The 27390-nt window shown below is 42.1% G+C and overlaps 1 protein-coding gene across 5 annotated transcripts; it reads left to right on the plus strand.

The window, feature by feature from the left end:
- Positions 1-16018: 16018 nt before the first annotated feature.
- LOC125542684 (Ubiquitin-like superfamily protein) lies at positions 16019-27284 on the plus strand. Of its 5 annotated transcripts, none has more exons than XM_048705820.2 (16): positions 16020-16272; positions 16591-16716; positions 20111-20228; positions 20991-21071; positions 22079-22182; positions 22291-22326; positions 22404-22541; positions 22623-22707; positions 22792-22976; positions 23559-23723; positions 23815-23886; positions 23972-24086; positions 24941-25333; positions 26235-26599; positions 26667-26776; positions 26945-27284. In XM_048705820.2, the coding sequence occupies exons 2-16, from the start codon at positions 16597-16599 to the stop codon at positions 26955-26957; spliced, it is 2100 nt and encodes a 699-aa protein (XP_048561777.1). In that variant the 5' UTR covers positions 16020-16272; positions 16591-16596; the 3' UTR covers positions 26958-27284. The 5 variants fall into 5 exon arrangements, with proteins under 5 accessions (XP_087402392.1, XP_048561777.1, XP_048561778.1 ...); XM_048705821.2 differs by having other exon boundaries at positions 26235-26578; XM_087546264.1 differs by having other exon boundaries at positions 16028-16268.
- Positions 27285-27390: the final 106 nt, after the last annotated feature.

Here is a 27390-nt window from a genome sequence, read left to right on the forward strand (position 1 = left end):
TCACACTATCAAAGTGTTTATTCCAACTCCGAGAGGCTTGCACCAGTCCATAAATGGATCGCTGGAGCTTGCACACTTTGTTAGCTCCCTTTGGATCGACAAAACCTTCTGGTTGCATCATATACAACTCTTCTTTCAGAAATCCATTCAGGAATGCAGTTTTGACATCCATCTGCCAAATTTCATAATCATAAAATGCGGCAATTGCTAACATGATTCGGACAGACTTAAGCATCGCTACGGGTGAGAAGGTCTCATCATAGTCAATCCCTTGAACTTGCCGAAAACCTTTTGCGACAAGTCGAGCTTTGTAGACAGTAATATTACCGTCAGCGTCAGTCTTCTTCTTGAAGATCCATTCATTCTCAATTGCTTGCCGATCATCGGGCAAGTCAACCAAAGTCCATACTTTGTTCTCATACATGGATCCCATCTCAGATTTCATGGCTTCAAGCCATTTTGCGGAATCTGGGCTCACCATCGCTTCTTCATAGTTCGTAGGTTCATCATGATCTAGTAGCATGACTTCCAGAACAGGATTACCGTACCACTCTGGCGCGGATCTCACTCTGGTTGATCTACGAGGTTCAGTAGTATCTTGTTCTGAAGTTTCATGATCATCATCATTAGCTTCCTCGCTAACTGGTGTAGGTGTCACAGAAACAGGTTTTTGTGATGTACTACTTTCCAATAAGGGAGTAGGTACAGTTACCTCATCAAGTTCTACTTTCCTCCCACTCACTTCTTTCGAGAGAAACTCCTTCTCCAGAAAGTTTCCGAATTTAGCAACAAAAGTCTTGCCTTCGGATCTGTGATAGAAGGTGTATCCAATAGTTTCCTTTGGATATCCTATGAAGACACATTTCTCCGATTTGGGTTCGAGCTTATCAGGTTGAAGCTTTTTCACATAAGCATCGCAGCCCCAAACTTTCAGAAACGACAACTTTGGTTTCTTGCCAAACCACAGTTCATAAGGCGTCATCTCAACGGATTTTGATGGTGCCCTATTTAACGTGAATGCGGCCGTCTCTAGAGCGTATCCCCAAAATGATAGCGGTAAATCATTAATAGACATCATAGATCGCACCATATCTAGTAAAGTACGATTTTGACGTTCGGACACACCATTACGCTGTGGTGTTCCGGGTGGCATGAGTTGCGAAACTATTCCACAATTTTTCAAATGTACACCAAACTCGTAACTCAAATATTCTCCTCCACGATCAGATCGTAGGAATTTTATTCTCTTGTTACGATGATTTTCAACTTCACTCTGAAATTCTTTGAACTTTTCAAATGTTTCAGACTTGTGTTTCATTAAGTAGATATACCCAGATCTGCTTAAGTCATCTGTGAAGGTGAGAAAATAACGATATCCGCCACGAGCCTCAACGTTCATCGGACCACATACATCTGTATGTATGATTTCCAACAAATCTGTTGCTCTCTCCATAGTACCGGAGAATGGTGTTTTTGTCATCTTACCCATAAGGCACGGTTCGCAAGTACCAAGTGATTCATAATCAAGTGGTTCCAAAAGCCCATCAGTATGGAGTTTCTTCATGCACTTTACACCGATATGACCTAAACGGCGGTGCCACAAATAAGTTGCACTATCATTATCAACTCTGCATCTTTTGGCTTCAACACTATGAATATGTGTGTCACTACTGTCGAGATTCAATAAAAATAGACCACTCTTTAAGGGTGCATGACCACAAAAGATATTACTCATATAAATAGAACAACCATTATTCTCAGATTTAAATGAATAACCGTCTCGCATCAAACAAGATCCAGATATAATGTTCATGCTTAACGCTGGCACCAAATAACAATTATTTAGGTCTAATATTAATCCCGAAGGTAGATGTAGAGGTAGCGTGCCGACTGCGATCACATCGACTTTGGAACCGTTTCCCACGCGCATCGTCACCTCGTCCTTAGCCAATCTTCGCTTAATCCGTAGTCCCTGTTTCGAGTTACAAATATTAGCAACAGAACCAGTATCAAATACCCAGGTGTTACTGCGAGCATTAGTAAGGTACACATCAATAACATGTATATCACATATACCTTTGTTCACCTTGCCATCCTTCTTATCCGCCAAATACTTGGGGCAGTTCCGCTTCCAGTGACCAGTCTGCTTGCAGTAGAAGCACTCAGTTTCAGGCTTAGGTCCAGGTTTGGGTTTCTTCTCTTGAGTAGCAACTTGCTTGCTATTCTTTTTGAAGTTCCCCTTCTTCTTCCCTTTGCCCTTTTTCTTAAAACTAGTGGTCTTGTTGACCATCAACACTTGATGCTCCTTCTTGATTTCTACCTCCGCAGCTTTCAGCATTGCGAAGAGCTCGGGAATAGTCTTATTCATCCCTTGCATATTATAGTTCATCACGAAGCTCTTGTAGCTTGGTGGCAGTGATTGGAGAATTCTGTCAATGACGCAATCATCTGGAAGATTAACTCCCAATTGAATCAAGTGATTATTATACCCAGACATTTTGAGTATATGCTCACTGACAGAACTGTTCTCCTCCATCTTGCAGCTATAGAACTTATTGGAGACCTCATATCTCTCAATCCGGGCATTTGCTTGAAATATTAACTTCAACTCCTGGAACATCTCATATGCTCCATGACGTTCAAAACGTCATTGAAGTCCCGATTCTAAGCCGTAAAGCATGGCACACTGAACTATCGAGTATTCATCAGCTTTGCTCTGCCAGACGTTCATAACATCTGGTGTTGCTCCAGCAGCAGGCCTGGCACCCAGCGGTGCTTCCAGGACGTAATTCTTCTGTGCAGCAATGAGGATAATCCTCAAGTTACGGACCCAGTCCGTGTAATTGCTACCATCATCTTTCAACTTTGCTTTCTCAAGGAACGCATTAAAATTCAACGGAACAACAACACGAGCCATCTATCTATAATCAAGCATAAACAAGCAAGATACTCTCAGGTACTAAGTTTCATGATAAATTTAGGTTCAATTAATTTACTTAAAGAACTCCCACTTAGATAGACATCCCTCTAATCCTCTAAGTGATTACGTGATCCAAATCAACTAAACCATGTCCGATCATCACGTGAGATGGAGTAATTTCATTGGTGAACATCACTATGTTGATCATATCTACTATATGATTCACGCTCGACCTTTTGGTCTCCGTGTTCCGAGGCCATATTTGTATATGCTTGGCTCGTCAAGTATAACCTGAGTATTCCGCGTGTGCAACTGTTTTGCACCCGTTGTATTTGAACGTAGAGCCTATCACACCCGATCATCACGTGGTGTCTCAGCACGAAGAACTTTCGCAACGGTGCATACTCAGGGAGAACACTTCTTGATAATTAGTGAGAGATCATCTTATAATGCTACCGTCAATCAAAGCAAGATAAGATGCATAAAAGATAAACATCACATGCAATCAATATAAGTGATATGATATGGCCATCATCATCTTGTGCTTGTGATCTCCATCTTCGAAGCACCGTCGTGATCACCATCGTCACCGGCGCGACACCTTGATCTCCATCGTAGCATCGTTGTCGTCTCGCCAATCTTATGCTTCCACGACTATCGCTACCGCTTAGTGATAAAGTAAAGCATTACAGCGCGATTGCATTGCATACAATAAAGCGACAACCATGTGGCTCCTGCCAGTTGCCGATAACTCGGTTACAAAACATGATCATCTCATACAATAAAATTTAGCATCATGTCTTGACCATATCACATCACAACATGCCCTGCAAAAACAAGTTAGACGTCCTCTACTTTGTTGTTGCAAGTTTTACGTGGCTGCTACGGGCTTAAGCAAGAACCAATCTTACCTACGCATCAAAACCACAACGATAGTTTGTCAATTTGGTGATGTTTTAACCTTTGCAAGGACCGGGCGTAGCCACACTCGGTTCAACTAAAGTTGGAGAAACTGTCACCCGCAAGCCACCTATGTGCAAAGCACGTCGGGAGAACCGGTCTCGCGTAAGCGTACGCGTAATGTCGGTCCGGGCCGCTTCGTCCAACAATACCGCCGAACCAAAGTATGACATGCTGGTAAGCAGTATGACTTATATCACCCACAACTCACTTGTGTTCTACTCGTGCATATAACATCAACATATAAAACCTAGGCTCTGATACCACTGTTGGGGAACGTAGTAATTTCAAAAAAATTCCTACGCACACGCAAGATCATGGTGATGCATAGCAACGAGAGGGGAGAGTGTGATCTACGTGCCCTTGTAGACCGACAGCGGAAGCGTTAGCACAACGCGGTTGATGTAATCGTACGTCTTCACGGCCCGACCGATCAAGCACCGAAACTACGGCACCTCCGAGTTTTAGCACACGTTCAGCTCGATGACGATCCCCAGACTCCGATCCAGCAAAGTGTCGGGGAAGAGTTCCGTCAGCACGACGGCATGGTGACGATCTTGATGTACTACCGTCGCAGGGCTTCGCCTAAGCACCGCTACAATATTATCGAGGATTATGGTGGAAGGGGGCACCGCACACGGCTAAGAATATGATCACGTGGATCAACTTGTGTGTCTAGGGGTGCCCCCTGCCCCCGTATATAAAGGATCAAGGGGAGGAGGCCGGCCGGCCCCTATGGCGCGCCAAGGAGGAGTCCTCCTAGTAGGAGTAGGACTCCTACTAGGAGGGGGGAAGAAGTGGGGAGGGAGAAGGAAAGGGGGGCGCCGCCCCCCCTCTCCTAGTCCAATTCAGACCAGGGGGAGGAGGCGCGCAGCCCACCTTTGGTTGCCCTCTCTCTCTCCACTAAGGCCCATATGGCCCATTACTTCTCCCGGGGGGGGTTCCGGTAACCCTCCGGCTCTTCGGTTTTCTCTGAAATCATCCGGAACACTTCCGGTGTCCGAATATAGCCGTCCAATATATCAATCTTTATGTCTCGACCATTTCGAGACTCCTCGTCATGTCCGTGATCACATCCGGGACTCCGAACTAACTTCGGTACATCAAAACTCATAAACTCATAATATAACTGTCATCGAAACCTTAAGCGTGCGGACCCTACGGGTTCGAGAACAATGTAGACATGACCGAGACACGTCTCCGGTCAATAACCAATAGCGGAACCTGGATGCTCATATTGGCTCCTACATATCCTACGAAGATCTTTATCGGTCAGACCGCATAACAACATACGTTGTTCCCTTTGTCATCGGTATGTTACTTGCCCGAGATTCGATCGTCGGTATCTCAATACCTAGTTCAATCTTGTTACCGGCAAGTCTCTTTACTCGTTCCGTAATACATCATCTCGCAACTAACTCATTAGTTGCAATGCTTGCAAGGCTTATGTGATGTGCATTACCGAGAGGGCCCAGAGATACCTCTCCGACAATCGAAGTGACAAATCCTAATCTCGAAATACGCCAACCCAACATGTACCTTTGGAGACACCTGTAGAGCACCTTTATAATCACCCATTTACATTGTGACGTTTGGTAGCACACAAAGTATTCCTCCGGCAAACGGGAGTTGCATAATCTCATAGTCATAGGAACATGTATAAGTCATGAAGAAAGCAATAGCAACATACTAAACGATCGGGTGCTAACCTGATGGAATGGGTCATGTCAATCAGATCATTCACCTGATGATGTGATCCCATTAATCAAATAACAACTCTTTGTTCATGGTTAGGAAACATAACCATCTTTGATTAACGAGCTAGTCAAGTAGAGGCATACTAGTGACACTCTGTTTGTCTATGTATTCACACATGTATTATGTTTCCGGTTAATACAATTCTAGCATGAATAATAAACATTTATCATGATATAAGGAAATAAATAATAACTTTATTATTGCCTCTAGGGCATATTTCCTTCACTTAGGGCACGGGCATGAAGACTTTTCGACTATCATCAACAAAGTCAAGCCGACCCCGACAGGGGAGCGGCGAGAGTGGAGCGCATACACCCACCCCTATAAATGCACACATGCTCCCCCTACCCCTATGAGCACCTTCGAAATACTGAGCCAGCATATCATCTTGAGATTTACGAAGTCACCGTAGGCGCCTCGTCATCGACGGGAACGTCTCCTCCCACTGAAAGTGTATCGCCGGAAATTCTGAAATAAATCCAAGAATAATGCGAGCACCAGGACTTGAACCCTGGCGGGCTGGGGATACCACTATCCCTCTAACCATCCAACCACAGGTTGGTTCGCGAGGATGAGAGTTTACTATTAAGATCATGGCATTTTTGTTATTGGTAACATGACATTTTCTATTACTAAGAGGATGGCAGTTTTATGATTAAGGCATGGCATTTTTCTTTTAATAACATGGCATTTTATTATTAGGAGGGTGACCGTTTTATTATTAATATGATGGCGGTTTATTATTGAGATCATGGAATCTTTATTATTATTGGCAAGGTATTTTTATTTTGAACAGGATGGCGATTTTATTATTAAGAGGATAGCAGTTTTACTTTTTGGCATGGTATTTTTTTCCCATTGACATGACATTTTTATGATATTTTGCATAGTGGACCAAATAAAGCAAAACATTTACAATCGTAGGGAAGGCCAAATTGGGAGGTGGAGTTGGACTCCGCCTCCTCCCTTGACCGGCGCTGGAGGAGGGGTGCCCCTTCCGCAATTCAGCCACCCCTCCCCCTCTCCCTTATAGTTATATATACTAGAGGTTTTTGGCCTTTGCAGATACAAGTTTTCTCTCTAGTTGATCTAGTTCTAATTTAGACTTGATCAAGATTAGTGCTAGTTCTAGTTCCCTATAATCCTTATAATAGAGAAGCCCCATGAGGTTCTATTCTTCCTCCTCTAATTATGCAATGACGATTAGCTCTGGACCGCGGAGCACCGTCGGATCGGAAAGCCCGGACATGTGTAATCCTTAGAGAGGTTGTGCTTTCGGTCTTTGATTGAAGGGATCGCTCGTGAACGGTTCGGGGGACTTCATCAACAATCTACACCAACTATTCTTCCGCTGCAACTCGAAGTTGGTAACAATTCGTTCTAAACATCTAATGCATCTTCACAGTGTTTTTGGGATCGTGATCGTATAACGACTTTTTTTCTTTTCTATTGTGTTTCTCAAGTACGAGGCAATTGTGTTCTCCTCGCTGCCGAAACCATGCCGATCGATTTCTCCTCATCTCCATTGTTGCCTTGTTGGGTTTGATTTTGGCTAATATCTGTTCATAGGAGGAACGCGGAATAGATGAGACTCTCATACAAGAAGCAACCCATCAATGTACGAGTCCAAATTATATACATACAAGGCATGAGGTGAATCCTGGTGTTGATATGTCTCGCCTACAATGAGATGAGAGGAAGTCTCGCTGAAGGCGAGCTCCATATTGGGCCGGCCCATCGCGTCGCTAATCGCAGGCCACATGTCATATTCTCATTTTTACGTTTTTTGTTTCTGTTTACATTATTTATATTTCTAGATATTCTATACTACAAAAAATACTTTACAAACATTTCAAAAAATGTTAATCAAACATTTAAAAGATGTTTAATGTGTATAGAAAAAATGTTTCTCATCCATACAAAAAAATACAATGCGGAATGTGTATAGAAAAAATGTAAACCATGTATTTAAAAGATGTTAATCTAAGCATTTGAAAATGTTGAACAAGTGCTCGAAGAATGTTAAACTTGTATCTGAAAAATGTTAAATGTGTAAATAAAAAATGTTGACCATGTATTGAAAATATTAACTTGTACTTGAAAAATGTTGAATGTCTATAGAAAAAATGTTGATCATGTATTGAAAAAAATAAACTTGTCTTTGAAAAATGCAATCAAGCATTTGAAAAATGTTGAAAAAGTAAATGGAAAATGTTAATCAAGCATTAAAAAATGTTTAAATATTTATAAAACTGTTGACCAAGTATTCAAAAATGATGATTTTTTATCATGTACTAAAAAATGTTAATCAATAATTTGAAAAATGTGGAATAGTATTTGAAAAAATGTTAATCAAGCATGAAAAAATGTTAAATGTGTATATGAAAATATTTGACCATGTATTAAAGAACTGATTTAAAAACTTGATCATGTATATAAAAATGTTAATCAAGCATTTGAAAATGTGAAATAGCTACTTAAAAACTGTTAATCTAGCATTTGAAAAAAAAACTACAAGGATGACATTTTCTAAATGTGTATACAAAAAATTATGACAATGTGTTAAAAAATAATTATTTTTTTATGATGTACATAAAATTGTTAATCAAGCATTTGAGAACAATGTTGAAAAATATTTTAAAAATGTTTATCAAGCATTTAAAAGATGTCAAATGTGTATAAAAAATGTTGACCATGTATTAAAATAATATTGACCAGGTATTTTAAAAATGTTAAATGTGTATTAGAAAAATGTATTACATATGTACCAAAAATGTGTAGAAAAAGAACAAAAACCCGGGGAGAAACAAAAAGAAAGTTAGATAAAAAACGAAGAAAATGTAGAAAAAAGAAAAGAAAAGAAAAAAGCTATTGAAAACAAGAAAAAGCTATTGAAAAGAAAAGAAAAGAAAAAGGCTATTGAAAACAAGAAAAACCAAAGAAAAGAAAGAAACCAGTAAAAAGGGAGAAAGAAACGAAGAAAAACTGGACAAAAACAAGAAAAAAAAACAAGAAATCCTACAAAGCATGTGAGAACCCGGGTCTTTTTGTTCAAGTTGGTCGCCCCCTATTAGAATAATAGAAATTTGATGACTACTTAGTTGCTAGTAGCAATGCACTATAGCCAGGTGGTCTTAGGAACAGATCCCGCACGATCCCTTTGTTCTTTTAATAACTGTGCTAATGGGCGGAACTGCAAACAGAACTCTCTGCACGATACAATTTTAATCCGATTTTTGGAACTTTCAACTTTGTCGAAGGGTCCTGAACAGTTGTTGTTTTTTATTTTCTAAATGATTTTTCACTAGGTTTTAGCGGGCTTTGTTTTTTTGTTTTATCTGTCTCTTTCTTATTTTCTTGTCTTTAAAAAAATGAATTTTTGAAAAATGTTTCGGATTTCAGAAAAAATGTTCATGTTTTCTGAAAATGTCCATATTTTCCATATTTAGTTCGTATTTTAAATAAAGTTTTGAAATTCAAATTATTATGTGTTTTCCAAACAAATTCAAAAAATCATTCGTATTATTTAATTTGTTTTCACAATTTTCAAGTAATGTTTGGAATTTAAAATTGTGTTCTTAATTCCATTTTTTTGTGCTTTTCAACAATTGTTCAGAATTTTCCATTATGTTTGGAATGTAAAAAATTATTCAAAAATGTTTGAAATTTCAAAACAAAATTCGTAATTTTTCCAAAAAACTTTGTGTTTTCATAAAATATTCAGAATTTTTAAAAATGTTAGTTTTTCAAACATGTTCACTTTTTCGAAATTTGGTGTCTTTGAAAAATGTAATCAAGCATTTGAAAAATAGTGCATAAGTAAGTGAAAAATGTTAATCAAGCATTTAAAAATGTTTATAATGTCTATAAAATTGTTGACCATGTATTAAAAAATGATGATTTTTTATCATGTATTCGAAAATGTTCGCAAAGAGGACAACCCTAGTGAACGGCTTCCCTACCTCCGCACGAATCTCGGCGCAGAGCTGATGCCACATTTTATTGCTAGAGTCGTTACTGGTCAGTTGCTTCCTTGCCAAAGGTGTTTTTTCTCCAAAAATTCCATGATGAAGGTGTGCTAGATGGGGTTCTAACTCGCCACCTCTAGTAGAGAGGGCAGGTGCACTTACCACTGTACTAAGTGGATGGTTGTGAACATGTGCGATCAAACTTCTATGTGTATTTAAAGAATAATTTTGTTCTAATTTGATTGTTATTATTTTTGATTTGTTCTTCAAAAATCTTGATTTTTCCATTTTAAAGGAACAAAAATCCTTATTTTTAGAGGTTTTTTTTCCTACTTGCTATGTGCATTTTTATTATATGTAGCATGGCAATTTCTATATATTTTTTAATTTCTCACCTTGCAGTTTTAGTATTAGAGCATGCAATTTTCATAATCAGTACATGACATTTTTTTATTACTAAGAGGATGGAAATTGTATGATTTAGAGCATGGCAATTTATTATTAGGAGGGTGACAGCTTTATTATTAATATGATGGCAGTTTATTATTGAGATCATGGGATTATTATTATTATTGGCAAGGCATTTTTATTTTGAACAGGATGGCGGTTTTATTATTAAGAGGATAGCAATTTTACTTTTTTTGGCATGGTAATTTTTTTTCATTGACATGAAATTTTATGAATTCTGTATAGTGGACCAAAAAAAGTAAAACATTTACAGCCCTAGGGGAGGCCGAATTGGGAGGTGGAGTCGGACTCTGCCTCCTTCCTTGGCCGACGCAGGAGGAGGGGTGCCCCTTCCCCAAGTCGGCCACCCCCCTCCTCTCCCTTACACCTATGTACTAGGGTTTTTGACCTTTGCAGGTACAAGTTTTCTCTCTAGTTCCTCTGGTTAAGCTAGTTCTAATTTAGACCTGATCTAGATTAGTGCTAGTTCTAGTTCTCTCTAATCCTCATAATAGAGAAGGCACATGAGGTTTTGTCTCCCTCCTCTAATTATGCAACCACGATTAGATCTGGACATCAAAGGGCTGCCGGATCGGACAGCCCGAACGCCTGTAATCCGTAGAGAGGTCGTGCTTTGGGTCTTTGATTCGAGGGACCGTTCTTGAACGGTTCAAGGGACTTAATCAACAATCTAGACCAACTATTCTTACGCTGCAACTCGAAGTTGGTAACGTTTTGATCTAAATCTCTAATGCATCTTCATAGTGTTCTTGAGATCATGATCGTAGTACGATTTATTTTGTTTTCTACTGTGTTTCCCAACAGTCGGTGCTAGCGGTCTTGGTAGAGTTGGCAATGGATAGTTGCCACTTGAGTTCCCCATTAAACTTCAACAAACAATGCATGAGAACTGGATTCTTCTTCTCCACCTTCAAGAACAAGTTGCACACACAGGAGGCCAACCACACATCGCACAACAATTCATCCTCCCTCTTGTTGCAGCTTTCTCCTCTACCCCTTCTTTGATCGGACGACTATTCCTCCGGATCAAGGTCACCATCGATATCCTGCTTTTGCTGGCAGTTGTATGAATCCGGCTGTTGGGTGTATGTGTCATGTTGTTGTGCGTGCACCGCCGGCTCCGAGTCATCCACTTCCTTGTCCTCATAGCAGCCTCCGTCGTCGTGGACCATCTCCAACAGCCGCCTGTCTTCATTGTCATACTCCGTCTCGCTTGGTGGGGACATATCCATGAACAAAGAGCGGACACTAAGCTAATCCACACCTGACGTACATGCCTGAACAACCTGCGACAATGGCGAGTCTGCGAAATGGAGCAGTGTCGTGTTGACGTTAACGCAAATAAGGCGCATGCTCCCAATGGCGGAGGTCGGGGACTTCCGGTCGAGCTGCTTGGCGATGTAGATGTAGGGAGGCTCATATTGCTTTGGCTAGGCAACACGTGCATGGACGACGACGGTGGTGGTGACACACATCTAAGGCCTCAATCGGCCCTGCACCCTGTCCCCGGTACCGCCTGCCTACCCAACACCCTTCTTTTCGTCGCCCGCCCCTCCTTTGCCTTCGCTTTAAGACGACGGGCTTGCTGTGTCACCGAGTTTGACCTTGTGGGCAACTACCTTCTCCGGATCACCCACGTACGAGTCCATGCGGCGGAGGAAGTGAGAAGTACGAGAATGGTGGATGGTGATGCTACTTGTGAGCTACGTTGGGATTTCCCCCGAAGAGGAAGGGTGAAGCAATATAGTAACGGATAGTATTTCCCTCAATAGAGAACCACGGTTATCGAACCAACATGAGACTCATGCAAACGATCGTCGACAGTACCTACACACACAAGAGCAAATACTTGCACCCGCTGAAGATCATAACGAATGAGAGAGAAAGAGAGAGCCATCTAGCTAATCACCATGGACCCATAGGTCCTGTAGGAACTACTCAAACATCATTGGAGGGGCAGCAAGATTGATGTAAAGCCCTCCATGGCCGATTCACCCTCCGGCTGAGTATCGGTGGAGGCCTCTGAAGGAAATATGCCCTAGAGGCAATAATAAAGTTATTATTTATTTCCTTATTTCATGATAAATGTTTATTATTCATGCTAGAATTGTATTAACCGGAAACATAATACATGTGTGAATATATAGACAAACAGAGTGTCACTAGTATGCCTCTACTTGACTAGCTCGTTAATCAAAGATGGTCATGTTTCCTAACCATGAACAAAGAGTTGTTATTTGATTAACAGGATCACATCATTAGGTGAATGATCTGATTGACATGACCCATTCCATTAGCTTAGCACCCGATCGTTTAGTATGTTGCTATTGCTTTCTTCATGACTTATACATGTTCCTATGACTATGAGATTATGCAACTCCCGTTTGCCGGAGGAACACTTTGTGTGCTACCAAACGTCACAACGTAACTGGGTGATTATAAAGGAGCTCTACAGGTGTCTCCAAAGGTACATGTTGGGTTGGCGTATTTCGAGATTAGGATTTGTCACTCCGATTGTCGGAGAGGTATCTCTGGGCCCTCTCGGTAATGCACATCACATAAGCCTTGCAAGCATTACTACTAATATGTTAGTTGTGAGATGATGTATTACGGAACGAGTAAAGAGACTTGCCGGTAACGAGATTGAACTAGGTATTGGATACCGACGATCGAATCTCGGGCAAGTAACATACCGATGACAAAAGGAACAACGTATGTTGTTATGCGGTCTGACCGATAAAGATCTTCGTAGAATATGTAGGAGCCAATATGGGCATCCAGGTCCCGCTATTGGTTATTGACCGGAGACGTGTCTCGGTCATGTCTACATTGTTCTCGAACCGTAGGGTCCGCACGCTTAAAGTTACGATGACAGTTATTATGAGTTTATGCATTTTGATGTACCGAAGTTAGTTCGGAGTCCCGGATGTGATCACGGACATGACGAGGAGTCTCGGAATGGTCGAGACATAAAGATTGATATATTGGATGACTATATTCGGACACCGGAAGGGTTCCGGAGAAGTTTCGGATAAAACCGGAGTGTCGGAGGGGTTACCGGAACCCCCGGGGGGGTTAATGGGCCTTATGGGCCTAATGTGGAGAAGAGGAAGGGGCTGCCAGGGCAGGCCGCGCGCCCCCTTTCCCCCTAGTCCGAATTGGACAAGGAGGGAGGAGCGGCGCCCCTCCTTTCCTATTCTCCCTCCACCTCTCCTAGTTGGACAAGGAACGGGGAGGGGAGTCCTACTCCCGGTAGGAGTAGGACTCCTCCTGCGCCCTCCTCTAGGCCGGCGCACCACCCCCCCTTGGATCCTTTATATACGGAGGCAGGGGGCACCCTAGAACACACAAGTTGATCCTCGTGATCGTTCCTTAGCCGTGTGCGGTGCCCCCTGCCACCATATTCCACCTCGGTCATATTGTTGTAGTGCTTAGGCGAAGCCCTGCGTCGGTAGAATATCATCATCGTCACCACACTGTTGTGCTGACGGAACTCATCCCCGAAGCTTTGCTGGATCGGAGCCCGGGGAGCGTTATCGAGCTGTACGTGTGCTAAGAACTCGGAGGTGCCGGAGTAACGGTGCTTGGATCGGTCGGATCGGGAAGAAGACGTACGACTACTTCCTCTACGTTGTGTCAACGCTTCCGTTGCGATCTACAAGGGTACGTAGATCATACTCTCCCCTCTCGTTGCTATGCATCACCATGATCTTGCGTGTGCGTAGGAATTTTTTTTGAAATTATTGCGTTCCCCAACAGCCTCCATATGAGATCGCGAAAGAACAAAGCCTTGCGGTGACAGAATAATTGTTTTGGGTCTCGCTATGATGTTTTTGCGATTTAAGGAATTTATAGAAGTGGACTTAGGTCAAACGGAGTTCCATGGGGCCCACAAGCTCAGGTGGCGTTGTGTGAGCTTTTGGCTCTCGCGTACATCATCTAGTCTTCTCCCGAACCTTTGAGGGTCCCTTCTAGTATAGAAAAAATCATCGTAAATTTTTGCTGTATTTGGACTTTGTTTGGTATTGATTTTTTGCGAAATAAAATAATAGCCAAAAACTGGCATTGGGTACTAGGTTAATAGATTAGTTCCCAAAAGTGAAATGACATATAAAGTATATAAAAATTATTATATAATAGCATGAAACAATCAAAATTATAGATACGTTGAAGACATATTAGATTACATCGATTAGAGTAAAGAGGGGGGAGGGAGGGGTTTTTAGCACCGAAACATAGCAGACTGCCACAAATGAGCGGGCTCAGACTCGTTTTTAGGTGCACAGGGTGTTGGAGTCCTGCGTGGCGGAGGTCCGGACTCCGCAAAGCCCCCTGGCTTACTTTTGGTTTGCGGGGTGAACATGCGGACTATTGCCATTGAGAACATGGTGAGAACGAGAGTGCGAGAAAGGCTTTCGTATGACAAAGTAAAGACACGAGAAGGAAGGGCTCCATCACGTAGGGTGGTTCGATGTCCGACTTGTTTATCAAGATGGTTCACAGGGCACGTAGATGCAAAAGCTGGGAGGGAGGACGACGTGGAGGCGGCTGAGGGGTGGCATCTAAGGAGGAGGGATAAGCGCGAGAAGGGTTGAAGAGTGCATGGGAAGGTTGAAGAATGACATGGCATGATGAAGAAGCAGCGCAATGCCTAGCGATGGTCACTAATGGAAGGGCGTCAGGGATGTGAAATCATGAAGTTAGGAAAAATCGGGAGGAGAGAGGGGTAGAGAGGTACCTCAGTGCATGAGTTTCGGCATGACTTGTAGAAAGCGGGCCCAATAGCAATCAGGGAACATAGGGAAAAGCTTCCCCTCAATTGACTGATGACTGTCACACATCAGTCGTCTTCGTGGGCACCTGATCCAACTTTGATCGTACGACGCGGAGCGCAACGTGAACAAACCACCTAGTTTACAACATGGACCTTGTTGCAAGCAAATGTGGACAAACACAATGCTTGTAGCGGTATGTGTCGGACGCCTCTTGCGTGTGCCACGCGTCCCCACGAAGCCGACCCACACATTACCATCCTTCTCTTCTACTACATTCTCCCTCGACCATTTAAACACTCTCCATTGCTCTACCCCCTCTTGACTCTCCCACGTTGGACACACTCTCTCTTCCTCTTCTTTTCGTCCTGACCATCCAATCCCGTCACATCGCTGCCTCGTCCCTACCTCGACCACCCAATGCGGCAATGCCTCTCCCCAATCGCTTGATCCCATCGACGAGGGCAAAGTTGTCCCATGACCGTGGCCGGTGCGGTAAGCCAGAGAGAGGAGGCTGCAACCTGCGAGCGTTTTTCTACACCGCTATGTTGCAATGGCGACGGTGAAACGATGACGACAACAACATGCTTCTGGAGTGGTCACATGCGCCGTGGTGCTGCAGAGTGGCCATCGCAACATCACCTCTGTCGCAAACATGGGGCAACATTGCAACACCATCGGTGTTGCAGAGTGGGCACCACAACATCATCTCTATTGCAGACAGGGTCAATGTTCGCAAGACCACCGGCGTTACAGAGTGGTCATGACAACATCACCTCTGTTGCAACAGTAGAAAATGGTTAGACGAGCAACACGACTCATTTTACAGAGACTCGAGCGCAATATGATCCATGTTGCAAAACAGCTGGGGCGCAACTACGCGGCTGACGCGGAAGAGATCAGACGACTCTCCCGTGTGCCATCCAACGGCTGTCAAGGCGGCCGGCCCGACGCGATCCGATTTATCATCCGGCTGGTGCGTAGCGCCGCTCGGGAGTCGGGAACAAGCGGGTGCCGCGGTAGTGAAACAAAGTAGATACCAGCCCAATCGGACGTATCATAGTTCTTTGTGTGGTGATCCGACGGCCAGGAATGGCTCTCGCGAGGAGGCCCTCGGCGTGCGGGTCTTCGGCCCTTGCAGGGGGGGATAATTGCAGCCCTATTCGCTAGAGCGAGCGAACCAAGAGGGCGCCTCCCTCCCGATCGAACGACCAGAGAGAGAGAGAGGCCTTTTCCCCGAGTGCGACCGCTAGGGTTCCTAGTCGCCGCCGGCCCGCCGCCGCTACTGCCGGCCCTCCGCTGCGGCGTGCCCAGCCGGCCGAAGCCTCCGCTGCCCCGCCGCCGGAACAGGAGCCCAGCGGCGCCTCCCTCTCCCGCCCAGCAACGCCGCCGCCCGGAGCTACGCCGGCGACCAGTCCATAGGCAGGTAGCCCTCCGTCCTCCGTGACATCCCCCCTCACCCTCCTCCCTCCTCCTTCTTGCATCCTCTCTCTGTTCAATTTTTTCCCCGATTTTAGTATTGGATGAGTACTTGCCGTAGATTGGGTATAGTGTGACAATATAATGAGCACTGTTTCTTGACGAGTACTTGCTGAATGATTTTTCCAGTGCACGTTCGAGTTTACATGTGAAAGGATCTTGCTTGATTCCGTTCCACTGGTCCATTGGATGAATAAACTCACACTTCGCATGATCAAATTGTCGGTTGGCGTTTCTAGTAACTCTGTTTCTGTCATCATCGCAGGAGATTATGGAGTGTAATTCTTCAGATGTGCAAATGTCACACTGCGCGGAGGGTTCCGAGACTACAATAGAGATCAAAATCAAGACTTTGGATTCCCAAACATACAATTTGCGCGTGAATAAATGTGTAAGTTGATAATTCATGCTTGTATCAGAAACTATGGTTATAAAGTTGCTCTCTTGGAACACACGATGTGTTGTTTGTGTGGTTTTCTGCTGTACTCTGGAAACCCTTAGCCGTTTCCATACAATATTTGTTCACAATCAGTCTGATTCCTGCAACGTCCTCCTATTTTTTCTCAGTGAAATCACTGTTGCAAATTTCTCCCGTTAGTAATTTTGAGAACACACCAGCACATCCATATTTCATTAAGCAATGTGTTAGTTGGATGCCATTTAATATAATGCCTTTATGCCAAACATTAGAAGTTGCAACTAGTCCCTCTCCCTCTTATTATCTAAGACTATCTTGATTTGTTTCTGTTATGTGTTGTTCATAGGATTCTTATGGTGTATGATTCAGAATATTCTCCAAAAGATCTCATACTCCCCTCATGGTATATTTTCTTAGTTTATTGAGTGCTTTTGCCAGAACATATATTTTTGAGGAAGTTTTGATCAAGGCATCTGCTAAGTAAAATGATGTCCAAGTCCAACGAAATTATATGTGTCATAAGGAGTATGATGGGTGAACCTTAGGAGTGATTCTCACTTGCTTAGATATTTTTTTGAATTGCAGTCTGAATGTGTTCAGCCTGCCCCCTCTGCATTGAGGTTCAGCACAGAGCTGAGCTGCACACATTGAAATGTCATTTACCCGAGTACTAAGTAATCAGCTCGACTATGCTAGATTGTCGATGCCTTTCGTGTCCCAAGCATTTCCCACAGCAGAAATGAAGCACCATGTCCTGTGCTCCATATGGGATGATGCCTTTGCTGCATAAAGGGTATTTTTTATAGCAGTCTTTCACTCGTCCCTTACTATTCATGTGTAGCAGTACCATATGTTCGTAGTCAATTAATTGTGGAGATGATGACAGTAGGCTATTTTGTCAGTATGGATATCTATTTAATTTTGAAAGAGACTGGTTTAGTTCGGAAGATAAAGATATGATTTGTTAGTAGGGATGAAAATGGAGTGGAAACTTTCCGTTTTTCCGGAGGAAAAATGGAAACGGAGAGGAAATATGAAAACGGAAACGGAAATTTACAAAACGGAAGTGGAAATGGAATTTTTTATGCGGAAGAGGAAACAAAAACGGAACGGTGTTTTCCGGTGGAACATGCATGGAAATGGAACTTTCTGTTTCCGTGAATATGGAATTTCTGTTTTTACTATAGACCTATAGCTGCTTTGTAGCCCAACCACCAAAGAGAACACAATGACACAATTAGTAGAATGGATCTAAGGCCGAACTTCTACTACCACACATGTACTCAGCTTGACCCTATACGCAATTGTCCGGTACTACTACAATACTACGCTAAGTTGCTAACATAATGATATTATTTTGTAGCCATGTTAACAACTCATTGAATTTGTTTGTTTTTGTGTGTATTTCTGTATGATTCAAGGGGTTTTTAAGTTCCAATCAATGCCTATTTCTGTTTCCGTATCCACTTTGTATTCGCTCCGTGTCCGTTTCCGGTAGTATCTATTTCCGTATTCATTTCCGGGGTTTCTGTATTCGTTTCTGCTTCTGCAAAAAAATGTGAAAACAAATATGGTAGCACTCAGTTCCGTCCGTGTCCGCTCCGTTTTCATCCCTATTTGTTAGGAAAGTTGGGATTCTATTCTTAGGCATCAAGTCGCGTCTTTTCTATAAAAGGGGCATCATGTATCCTGTACTGATTATGAATGAATGATCATAAACTAGTAAAGATCCAATGTCCGTCCTGAACTTCCTCTTCCTCATCCCTGGTGCCATGGCCATGGGCCGCGGTAGGTTAGAGTTGAAACCCATAAGATCTCAAAACCTAGTCATGATGTTGGCACATGGATAGCTAACTTGCATGCACTCCTATCCATGGCTCGTTTTTTGGTAATATTGCACTCCTTCAGGTCTCTCTTGATGGACTCCTCCCATGTCAAGTTTGGTCTACCTTGACCTCTCTGGACATTATCAACACTCTTTACCGGCACTTCTGGAGGCCTGCGTTGTATATGCCCATACCATTTCAGACGATGTTGGACAAGCTTCTCTTTAATTGGTGGTACCCCAACTATATCACGTATATCATCATTTCAGACCGCTCCCTTCTTTTGTGGCCACATATCCATCTCTGCATGCGTATCTCTGCTACACCTAGTAGTTGGACATGTTATCTATTAGTTGGCCAACATTCTGCGCCATACAACATCGCTGGTCTAATCGCGGTTCCATAGAATCTGCCTTTCAGTTTTTGTGGCACTCATGTCACAGAGGACGCCAGAAGTTTGGCGCCACTTCTATCCGGATTTGATTCAATAGCTCACATCTTCATTGATATCACCATTCTTCTGCAGCATTGACTCCAAATATCGAAAGGTGTCCTTATGAGGTACCACCTGCCCATCAAGGCCCTTCCTCGTGCCTAGTAGTACTGAAACCACATTTCGTATACTCAGTTTTGGTTCTACTAAGCCTAAACCTTCTGATTCCAAAGTCTGTCTCCACAACTAACTTACTACTTGCTAATTGCCCATGTGTTGTTGCAACGGGGGCATACATATTCTAGTGGTTCAACATCAATATTGCCCGACATAAATCTTACACCCATCATATTCTAGATTTTGGTAAGATTTGATTTGATTAGAGTATGATTAGGGGAAGGCAAAGAAAGTTCTAATTTATTGAGGTTTTGGTAAGATTTGATTTGATTTGATTTGGGTATGGGTAGGGGAAGGCAAGGAAATTTTTGATTTAATTGAGGTTTTGGTAAGATTTAATTTGATTGAGTTAATGTATGATGTGGGGGAGGGGGGATCGAGGAGAGGGGGGATTGAGTTAATGTGCATGTGGTTTTTAGGAAGAAAATCGTAAAACTAGGTGGGAGGGGATTACGTGGGAGGGAATGGAAGAAAGGGTCGAAACCTTGGAAGTAAAGATCACCCCGCACTATCATCGACTAGCACCACATCATCCGCAAAGAGCATACTCCATGGGATATCTCCTTGTATATCCCTTGTGACCTCATCCATCACCAAAGCAAAAAGATAAGGGCTCAAAGCTGACCCTTGGTGTAGTCCTATTTTAATTGGAAAGTCACGAGTGTCGCCATCACTTGTTCGGACACCTATCACAACATTATCGTACATGCCCTTGATGAGGGTAATGTACTTTATTGGGACTTTGTGTTTCTTCAAGGCCCACCACATGACATTCCGTGGTATCTTAGCGTAGGTCTTGCCTCCTTTCATCCTTCTTAAAGCCTCCAAAATAGACGATGCGTTGAAATATTTTTCAAATAGTGGGTTCTATTCCTATTTTCTCAAAACATGTCAAATTGTGTAATCTTGTTAATCTTTTGTCCTATTACAGGTGCCAATTCCTCTGCTAAAGGACAAAATAGCTACCGTAACTGGAGTATTGTCTGACCAACAACGTTTGATTTGTCGTGGGAGAGTCTTGAAGGATGATGAACTTCTCTCTGCTTATCGTATCCTCATGTACTTTTGACTTGCATTCTTATATTTCTTGTCTTAACTATTGTTTACTTGATCAATGGATATCATTTCTGACGGAGGTTATCATTAGATGCAATCCAGTGCACATTATTTTCTCTTGAGAAAATGCAAAACTTTGTTCCTCGATGCATTAATAGAAATGAGATAGTTACATTAGAAGTCTAGGATCTAGGCTATGAATGCCAGACAACTTAGCCCTCATGTTACATTCTTCGTACTTGCAAAAGCTGTTGGACACATTTAACGTCTGCCAATGCCCATTCCCTTGCCTCCACTTGCATCTTTCATCCAATGCATAATATGTCTGGCTGTTTGCCGTTGAATATTCGCACATTGCGAACGAACAATATCATAAGAAAATCAGGTTACTATTGAGTATTATAATGGAGTATTTATTCCATTTATGGTTTTCTGTCGTTAGTTTCACAAGATTTTTAGAGGATGTTTGTCACATTGTTGGGGATTTATGATGCTCCATTTGGAATTGTTTTGGTATACACTTCTAACATGGATGCGTCTTCTGGTGCAGCAGCAAATCTCTTTTATGTTTCTGTCTGTACCATTATGCAAAGCCATGAATACGTATACGCATGTCTTCACTCCTGTCATGAGAAGTTCCTAAAACCCAACTAAAGTCTCCATTGGATCATGCCAACAAAATGTTATATGTGTCGTGTGTCAAGTTGTATTTAGATTCAGCCGTGTAAATGTTACTCCTTAACAGTAGTTTTTAGATGTTGAAGATGGCCATACTTTGCATCTTGTTGTTAGACAACCAGGCCAGCCAGCTGCATCAGGAAATGCAGGAAATGAAGGTATGTGGAATTTTTCAATTGTATAGTATGAATGTTTTGTTAATTGAAACCTTTTTTTAAGATACATGGTTATCTTTGTATCTGTGCTATTTAGTCTTTTTTAGTTTGGAGTGCTTGAATACTTTGTAAGCTTCTAAAGATGGAAATAGTTTTCTAGTCATAACTGCAGTTCGTGCTATATGTTGAATCTCTTCATTATGTTATTCTTGTTTTTGTTGTTTCTGGACAGAGCTAGTGACCATTCTATAACAGTGCAGTGAAGCAGGTGTTGTGACCTATGTGTCATTGTGATTGCTGGCACATACGGTTGTTTAGTTGCAAAATAGTAATGTTCAAAAAATTGTCAAGCTTAAGCGAACTGAAAGGCCAAAGCTTAGAGCAATGGGTGCTTAAGGTTTTTTAAAATTTGGCTGTTTTTGAATAATATGCACAGGAAAGTAGGAAACATAATACATAGGCAACTGAAATAGCATCTAAAATGCAGTTCACACCATAGCAAAAGGTTCACACAGCAAGCAAAATAGCAGCTAAAAGTCTAAATTGCAGTTCAGTTCAAACAGACATATCCTAATAATAAGATAAATGGCATGTTGCCATCAAGTGCGCAAGCAGCCAATCTTAAGTGGTGCGTGCAGTCACCACTTCATCTTCATCATCCTCTTAATCTGTCCTCCGAATCTGTCTTCTCTGGTTCTTCTTTGTCAGACTCAAACTCTTAATCATGAAGATCTGTTTCATCTGACCATTCTGCAAGTACTCTGAGGTGTGAGCGTGTTGCCCTCATCGTATGGTCATTTTGGATGATAATCTGTAAACATCCGCAGTTACTATTTTTAGATTGTTACAGCCTGTGGCATTGGTAGACTAACCAGGCACAGTACAGTAGGGAATATGATTTCATTTTGTATATTAGGAATCACACTTCCATGTTCTCAGTCTGAATACAAACTTCTTTTTTATTGGAAATAGCAACTTCTGTTCCTTTATAAACTGTCAAAATATTTCAGCTAGTGTATCAAATTCAACTCGTCTTCATGGTCGCACGGTTCGGAGTATTGTGCTTGAGGCTGTAGATTTGGACCAGGGGAGTGAATTCTCTAGCATTGCCCAGGTAATTCAACATGCTCCATATAATCTACTTGTTCTAATTCAAGAATATCTATATTTAGCATATATGACTGAGGTTTTGTTCAAATTGCCTCTATTCTTCTTTTGGCAGATTCTCCAGAGCATGTTGACCAGCCCACAAGTTCAGGTAATCCAGCATTCTCAAAATACTTCTTTAGATCAGATCTTCAGGAACTTATTTGGGATTAACTATTTTAATGCCAGGGTGGATCAGCACCTTCTGATACCAGACCTTCAGAACCTATGCAATCTTCATTCCCAAATGATGTCAGGGTCGAACTTGATCAGCAGCAGGCTTCTCTGCATTTCCCTGAAGCGGCAGTTGGATCATCAATGCCAAATGTAAATCTTTGCGTTGTCTTTCATCCTCATCGCACGCCTGGTAAGGATGTAATGTCACTAACATACTCTTATCTTTTGCAGGTCATCCCTGATTCCGTGAGTACAATTTCTCAGTACATTAACCTTATGAGGGACTCGTTTAGGAGGGAAGGCTTCAATGGAAATGGTTTGACTGTGCTTTCAATCTGCGATAGCATCCATTTTGTAGTTTGTTCTGTGAAGATTTACCCCCAGTTCTCTTCTTTTGCAGCACAAACGGTGGGTAACATTGACCCTGGAACTGCAGGAAGTGCTCATGCTAGTGGTACACAAAGCCAGGAAAGCCAGCCTGGTTCAACTTCTGCACATCATGTACTTCCTACTGCAGCATTGCTAGCTGAAACCATGCACTCTACTAGACAACTTCTTGTTGACCTGGCTGGAGAATTGCTATCTGTAAGTTGCATCTTTCAAAGCCTTCTGGGTTTCAAGTAGCTGATGCAAAATGCTAGTAGTCCTTATCATTTTAGCAAGCTGTTTTTGTTTATTCTTGTTCAGCTGAGAATGCCGTTTATTTAGTTCTTTGCCTATTCCCTTTGATAGCGGACCTCAGATATTTTCGTCATTATGTATTTTAAATTCTAGCTATTCAAATGATGCCATGTTGGTATACCCGGTTTTATTATTTTAATTGGATAATGAGCTGTACAAAAGATTTTATGTTTATAGTGAGTAACCTATTTAGCTACAAAACTGAATTTGACGTTAGAATGTGTTAACTTCTTCAACGCGGCGTCAAAATGAATTAATGTATTGTGTGTTATGATGTGGCACTTCAATATGAATAAAGGGCTGAATTAATGTATCGTGTGTTATGATGTGTCTAAGGATTCCGGTATGAAAATTTTGTATTTGGCTGATACAGGTTTACTTGTTGATTCAGTTTGCTGTTTATATATTAAGTTACTGTAATTATCAATTTTTACATCACTTACCTGTGTTTGAAGTCCGGAATTTGAAATCGTGTTATCATTCTAGCAACTCTCGACGCAATTGGGAGATCTTGGGAATGTAAGTGACTCCACAACACGGAGGAACCTTCAACAGAGTGCAATGAGACAAGGTGTTCTCCTCCAGAGTCTTGGTTCATTACTTCTAGAACTTGGTCGCACCACAATGACGCTTCGTATCAATCCCGCACCTGTAGGTTTCTGTGACAACTATGTTTACCTCATTTCAGATTGGAAACGATTTTGTTTTTGTACTTCTGCACTGACCCATTTACTATTTTCAGTCAGAAGCGGTTGTAAATTCTGGACCGGCTGTTTTTATTTCTCCATCTGGGCCAAACCCTCTAATGGTTCCTGTGAGTTTTTAAATCTTAATTTAGAATCAATAAATAGAGAAGGCATGTATCCTGTTTATCCATTTGCTAACTAATTTCTGTCCAGCCTGTTCCGTTTTTTCCAGGACCAAGATCTGTCCAAATGGGTCAGATGTTTTCTAGTCTTGGTTCGCAAGGCTCTGTTCTACACCCAAGAGATGCTGATGTCCATATCCGTACAAGTGAGTAATGCTTTCCTCTGTTGATTCAGTTTTCCTTTTGGAGCATTATCGGTGTGTGAATTTCATTTTTTGCTTTGTTATGTACCGAAGGTCTGTTCAGCTATCGTCATACCTTAAGTTAGTTAATGGTGGAACTATGGAAACACGAGTTCTGAGAGTCGAGTAGTGTTGATATTGTGTAGACTGGAGTCCTAACTTAGCAGACTGAGTAATCAGTACATGTAGGGTGAATGTGTCAGTTAAAAGTTTCATTTGTCACAACCTCTAGCTTGAATTACCAAATTGTTGTAAGAGCCAGTTTAGAAGTGCAGATCGGGGGTGGTTTAGATCTGATGTCTTATCTGGTATATTATCAATCAGAACATGCAGGGTGGGCGTGTTGATTCAGAGTTAGATCTAAGAATTCATGACGCTTGCTTTTAGCAATTTATGGGGGTATGCTAAACTTGATGCAGTTAGTAAGCACGGATTGGGATCTGGTTTTATCAATTTATGGTTTTATACTAAACTTTGTGCCAGATGCAAGCATATATTGGGATTGGGAATTTTTTAGAGCTGAGGTAGTATTGTCATATTAAATAGACCAGAACAAGCAGAATAGGGGGTGTCAATTTAAAGTTAAATAATTGAATCAGGAGAGTTTTTTCTGTCCGTGGCTTGTGATTTCCCTCCACTATTTCTGATATAAATACTTATCTCTTTTGCATATGTTGTATGGGTCTCTCTTCCGGTTTGACTTGAAAGAATAAATAAATAATTGATGCATCTGGGATAACTGCCTGGCGTGTTCATTTTCCTTCTGTTGTTACTTTGGTTGATGATAATGGTTAAATGCCAGTCTTTTTGGATGTTAGGTGGGTCTGTGCCTGTAGCCAGTACTAACCCAAGTGAATCGGTTGGGGCACAGCAAGCACAAGAACATACAGATAGAACTGGCAATGCTTCACATTCAAACGCTAGAGGAGCATTTGCACGAGTTGCAGGTGGTGCTCCTTTTGCTGTTGGGTCTGGAGTTAGACTATTGCCACTTAGGACAGTTGGTGCTGTGCCTGCTGGCATCAGTCGCTCTCCATCGGGTTCTTCTAGTGGAGGAGTTGGTGTTATCATTCCAATGATCACCAGAGTTCATCAAAGAGTAAATTCTAATGGTAGCGGTGCACGAAATGGTCAAACTCCAAATGAACCTCATAGTGACACCCATGCTAATCTGCAACCGAATCCTCAGCCATCTCAAGCACATGAAGCAGGTGAATGAGTTTCCTCACTTCATCTGTGTTGTTTTCGTCCTTTTCAATTGTTGTGCTATTTGTTCTTTAATAAATCTGTAGTTTCTATTAGGGGTTTAATCTGGTTGGATGGAGCCATATTCTAGGAGCTCAATTTATGCTATTGAAAATTTGTTCTCTAGCAGACTCACGACTAATGCGATCCTGAATCCGGGTCCTGTCAATGCCCACTGATCCTCATACCTTGTTGGATTTGGACAGTTCTTTTTTTGAGAAGATATTTGGACAGTTTTTGTTGGCTGCAGCTCGGATTCGGATCATAGTTCTCATCGATTCGAATAATATAGTGAAGGCGGAGGATGCTAAAGGGATATGGGTGCCATGTCGATGGTAACAACTGCCATCAAATGAAGTCTGTCCCATAGGTTTGACATTATGGGTGTGCTTGTTAGCCTGTTCACTGTGACAGACCAACAAGTTGCTTTTTTTTTTCTTGAGTAATATCATGGCGTGGTCACTTTGCTTTCTGTATGTGAACTTATGTTCATACATGTGCCGAATATTGCAGGTAGAAATGTTTACACAAAAACGCTTACAGTTGTTTCTAGTTTCTACCCTGAACCAATATCTGTAAAATAAAATAAAATGCTAGAACATTCCCCCCGTAAAGAGATCAAACCGATGGTTTTGTAAAAAAATTCTGACAAAAAACTGACATTACCATATGTATGTCCATATATATGATTTTTAAGAAGCAAATGCTGTTAGGATATGAGAGGGCAATATCTGACTTAATCTGATTAGTTTCTACCTGAGTTTTGCATGCCACTCCTTGATGATTCTTCATTCAGTATTCTGGTCCACATGTTGACCTTTTGGTGTTTGGAAAGACAAGGCTGAACATGAATGGATTTTGTTTTAGGTAATCTGGGACATCCGGTCGAGGTCAATGTGGGGAACACTTCGCAGGCTTCCCATGGTCAGCAGAATGGCCAGGGTCCTTTTTCTCAGTTGATGGACAGTCTCCAGTGGATTGGATCACTGTTTTCTGGAGAAAATCCCCCAGCAAATGGTACAAGTCAGCATGCACCAGCGGCTTCTGCTGAGCCGGTAGATGCTAGAAACCATGTAGTACCTGAAGCTTCAGTTGCCAGCGACGAGGGGATACGCTTTGCTAATTTGGTCAGGCAAATTATGCCACATATCTCCCAGGTTGAAAACCAGCCTCAAAGCACCCCAGCAGACACCAGCAGTACTCCTTCACAGGCAAATGCAATCCCTATTTCTGTAAGTAACTTCAGAAATAACATGGAGTTATTGGTAGATGTATCGTAACATTGAGTACTGAATGCAGGCTGCTGTGCCCGAGAGCGCAAACGGTTCAAGGGATGGGCCAAGTGATTCCAGGAATTCACGTCAACATAGCCGCGACCCAGTTGATGGGCCTAATTCTAAAAGGCAAAGGTACATTGCACGTCTCACGCATGTTTATCTATCTTCTTATGATGATAATTATGGATGTTTCATGAGATCGATTTGTTTCATCTATTCAAGGAATGATTTCCCTCGTAATTGGCCTTGAAATATCTGTGGACTAATCATTTGACCTGTGTTGGCCATTTGTTTTTGCAGAATGAGTGAGTGATTCAGGTGGGTTTGTTATTGTTGGGTGGGCGCTGCTTTTGCAGTCTGAGCTGAGAAAATTTTCCAGTTGCTGCTACACCAGAGAATTAATGATGATGATACCGTGAGTCATAATCTTATTGAGACAAGTGGAATTGTTTCTGAGTGTATAGTCGAGCCTTGGGATGTTAGGCGGTTCATAACCTGTGCTATTCCTTCTTTGCACAGCAGTGTCTGTAATCCTTTTTACTTTTTTGATGGAGCATAAGATGTTTTGCAAACTGGTACCCATCTCCAATATGTGGAAGTCAATTATATTTGGGGTGGAAATATCCGTGCGGTTAATCAAGCCTGGCTTGGTGCTTGTTGCAGTAGAGCCCATTTTTCTGTCACTTGTTGCTGTAGATCATCCTCGTTCTGGTCAGTTCAGGGGGCAAGGAAAATGCATGTAGCAT

This window comes from Triticum urartu, chromosome 3A, assembly GCF_056163025.1.
Source record: "Triticum urartu cultivar PI428250 chromosome 3A, HENAU_Tu73, whole genome shotgun sequence".
Taxonomy (NCBI): Eukaryota; Viridiplantae; Streptophyta; class Magnoliopsida; order Poales; family Poaceae; genus Triticum; species Triticum urartu.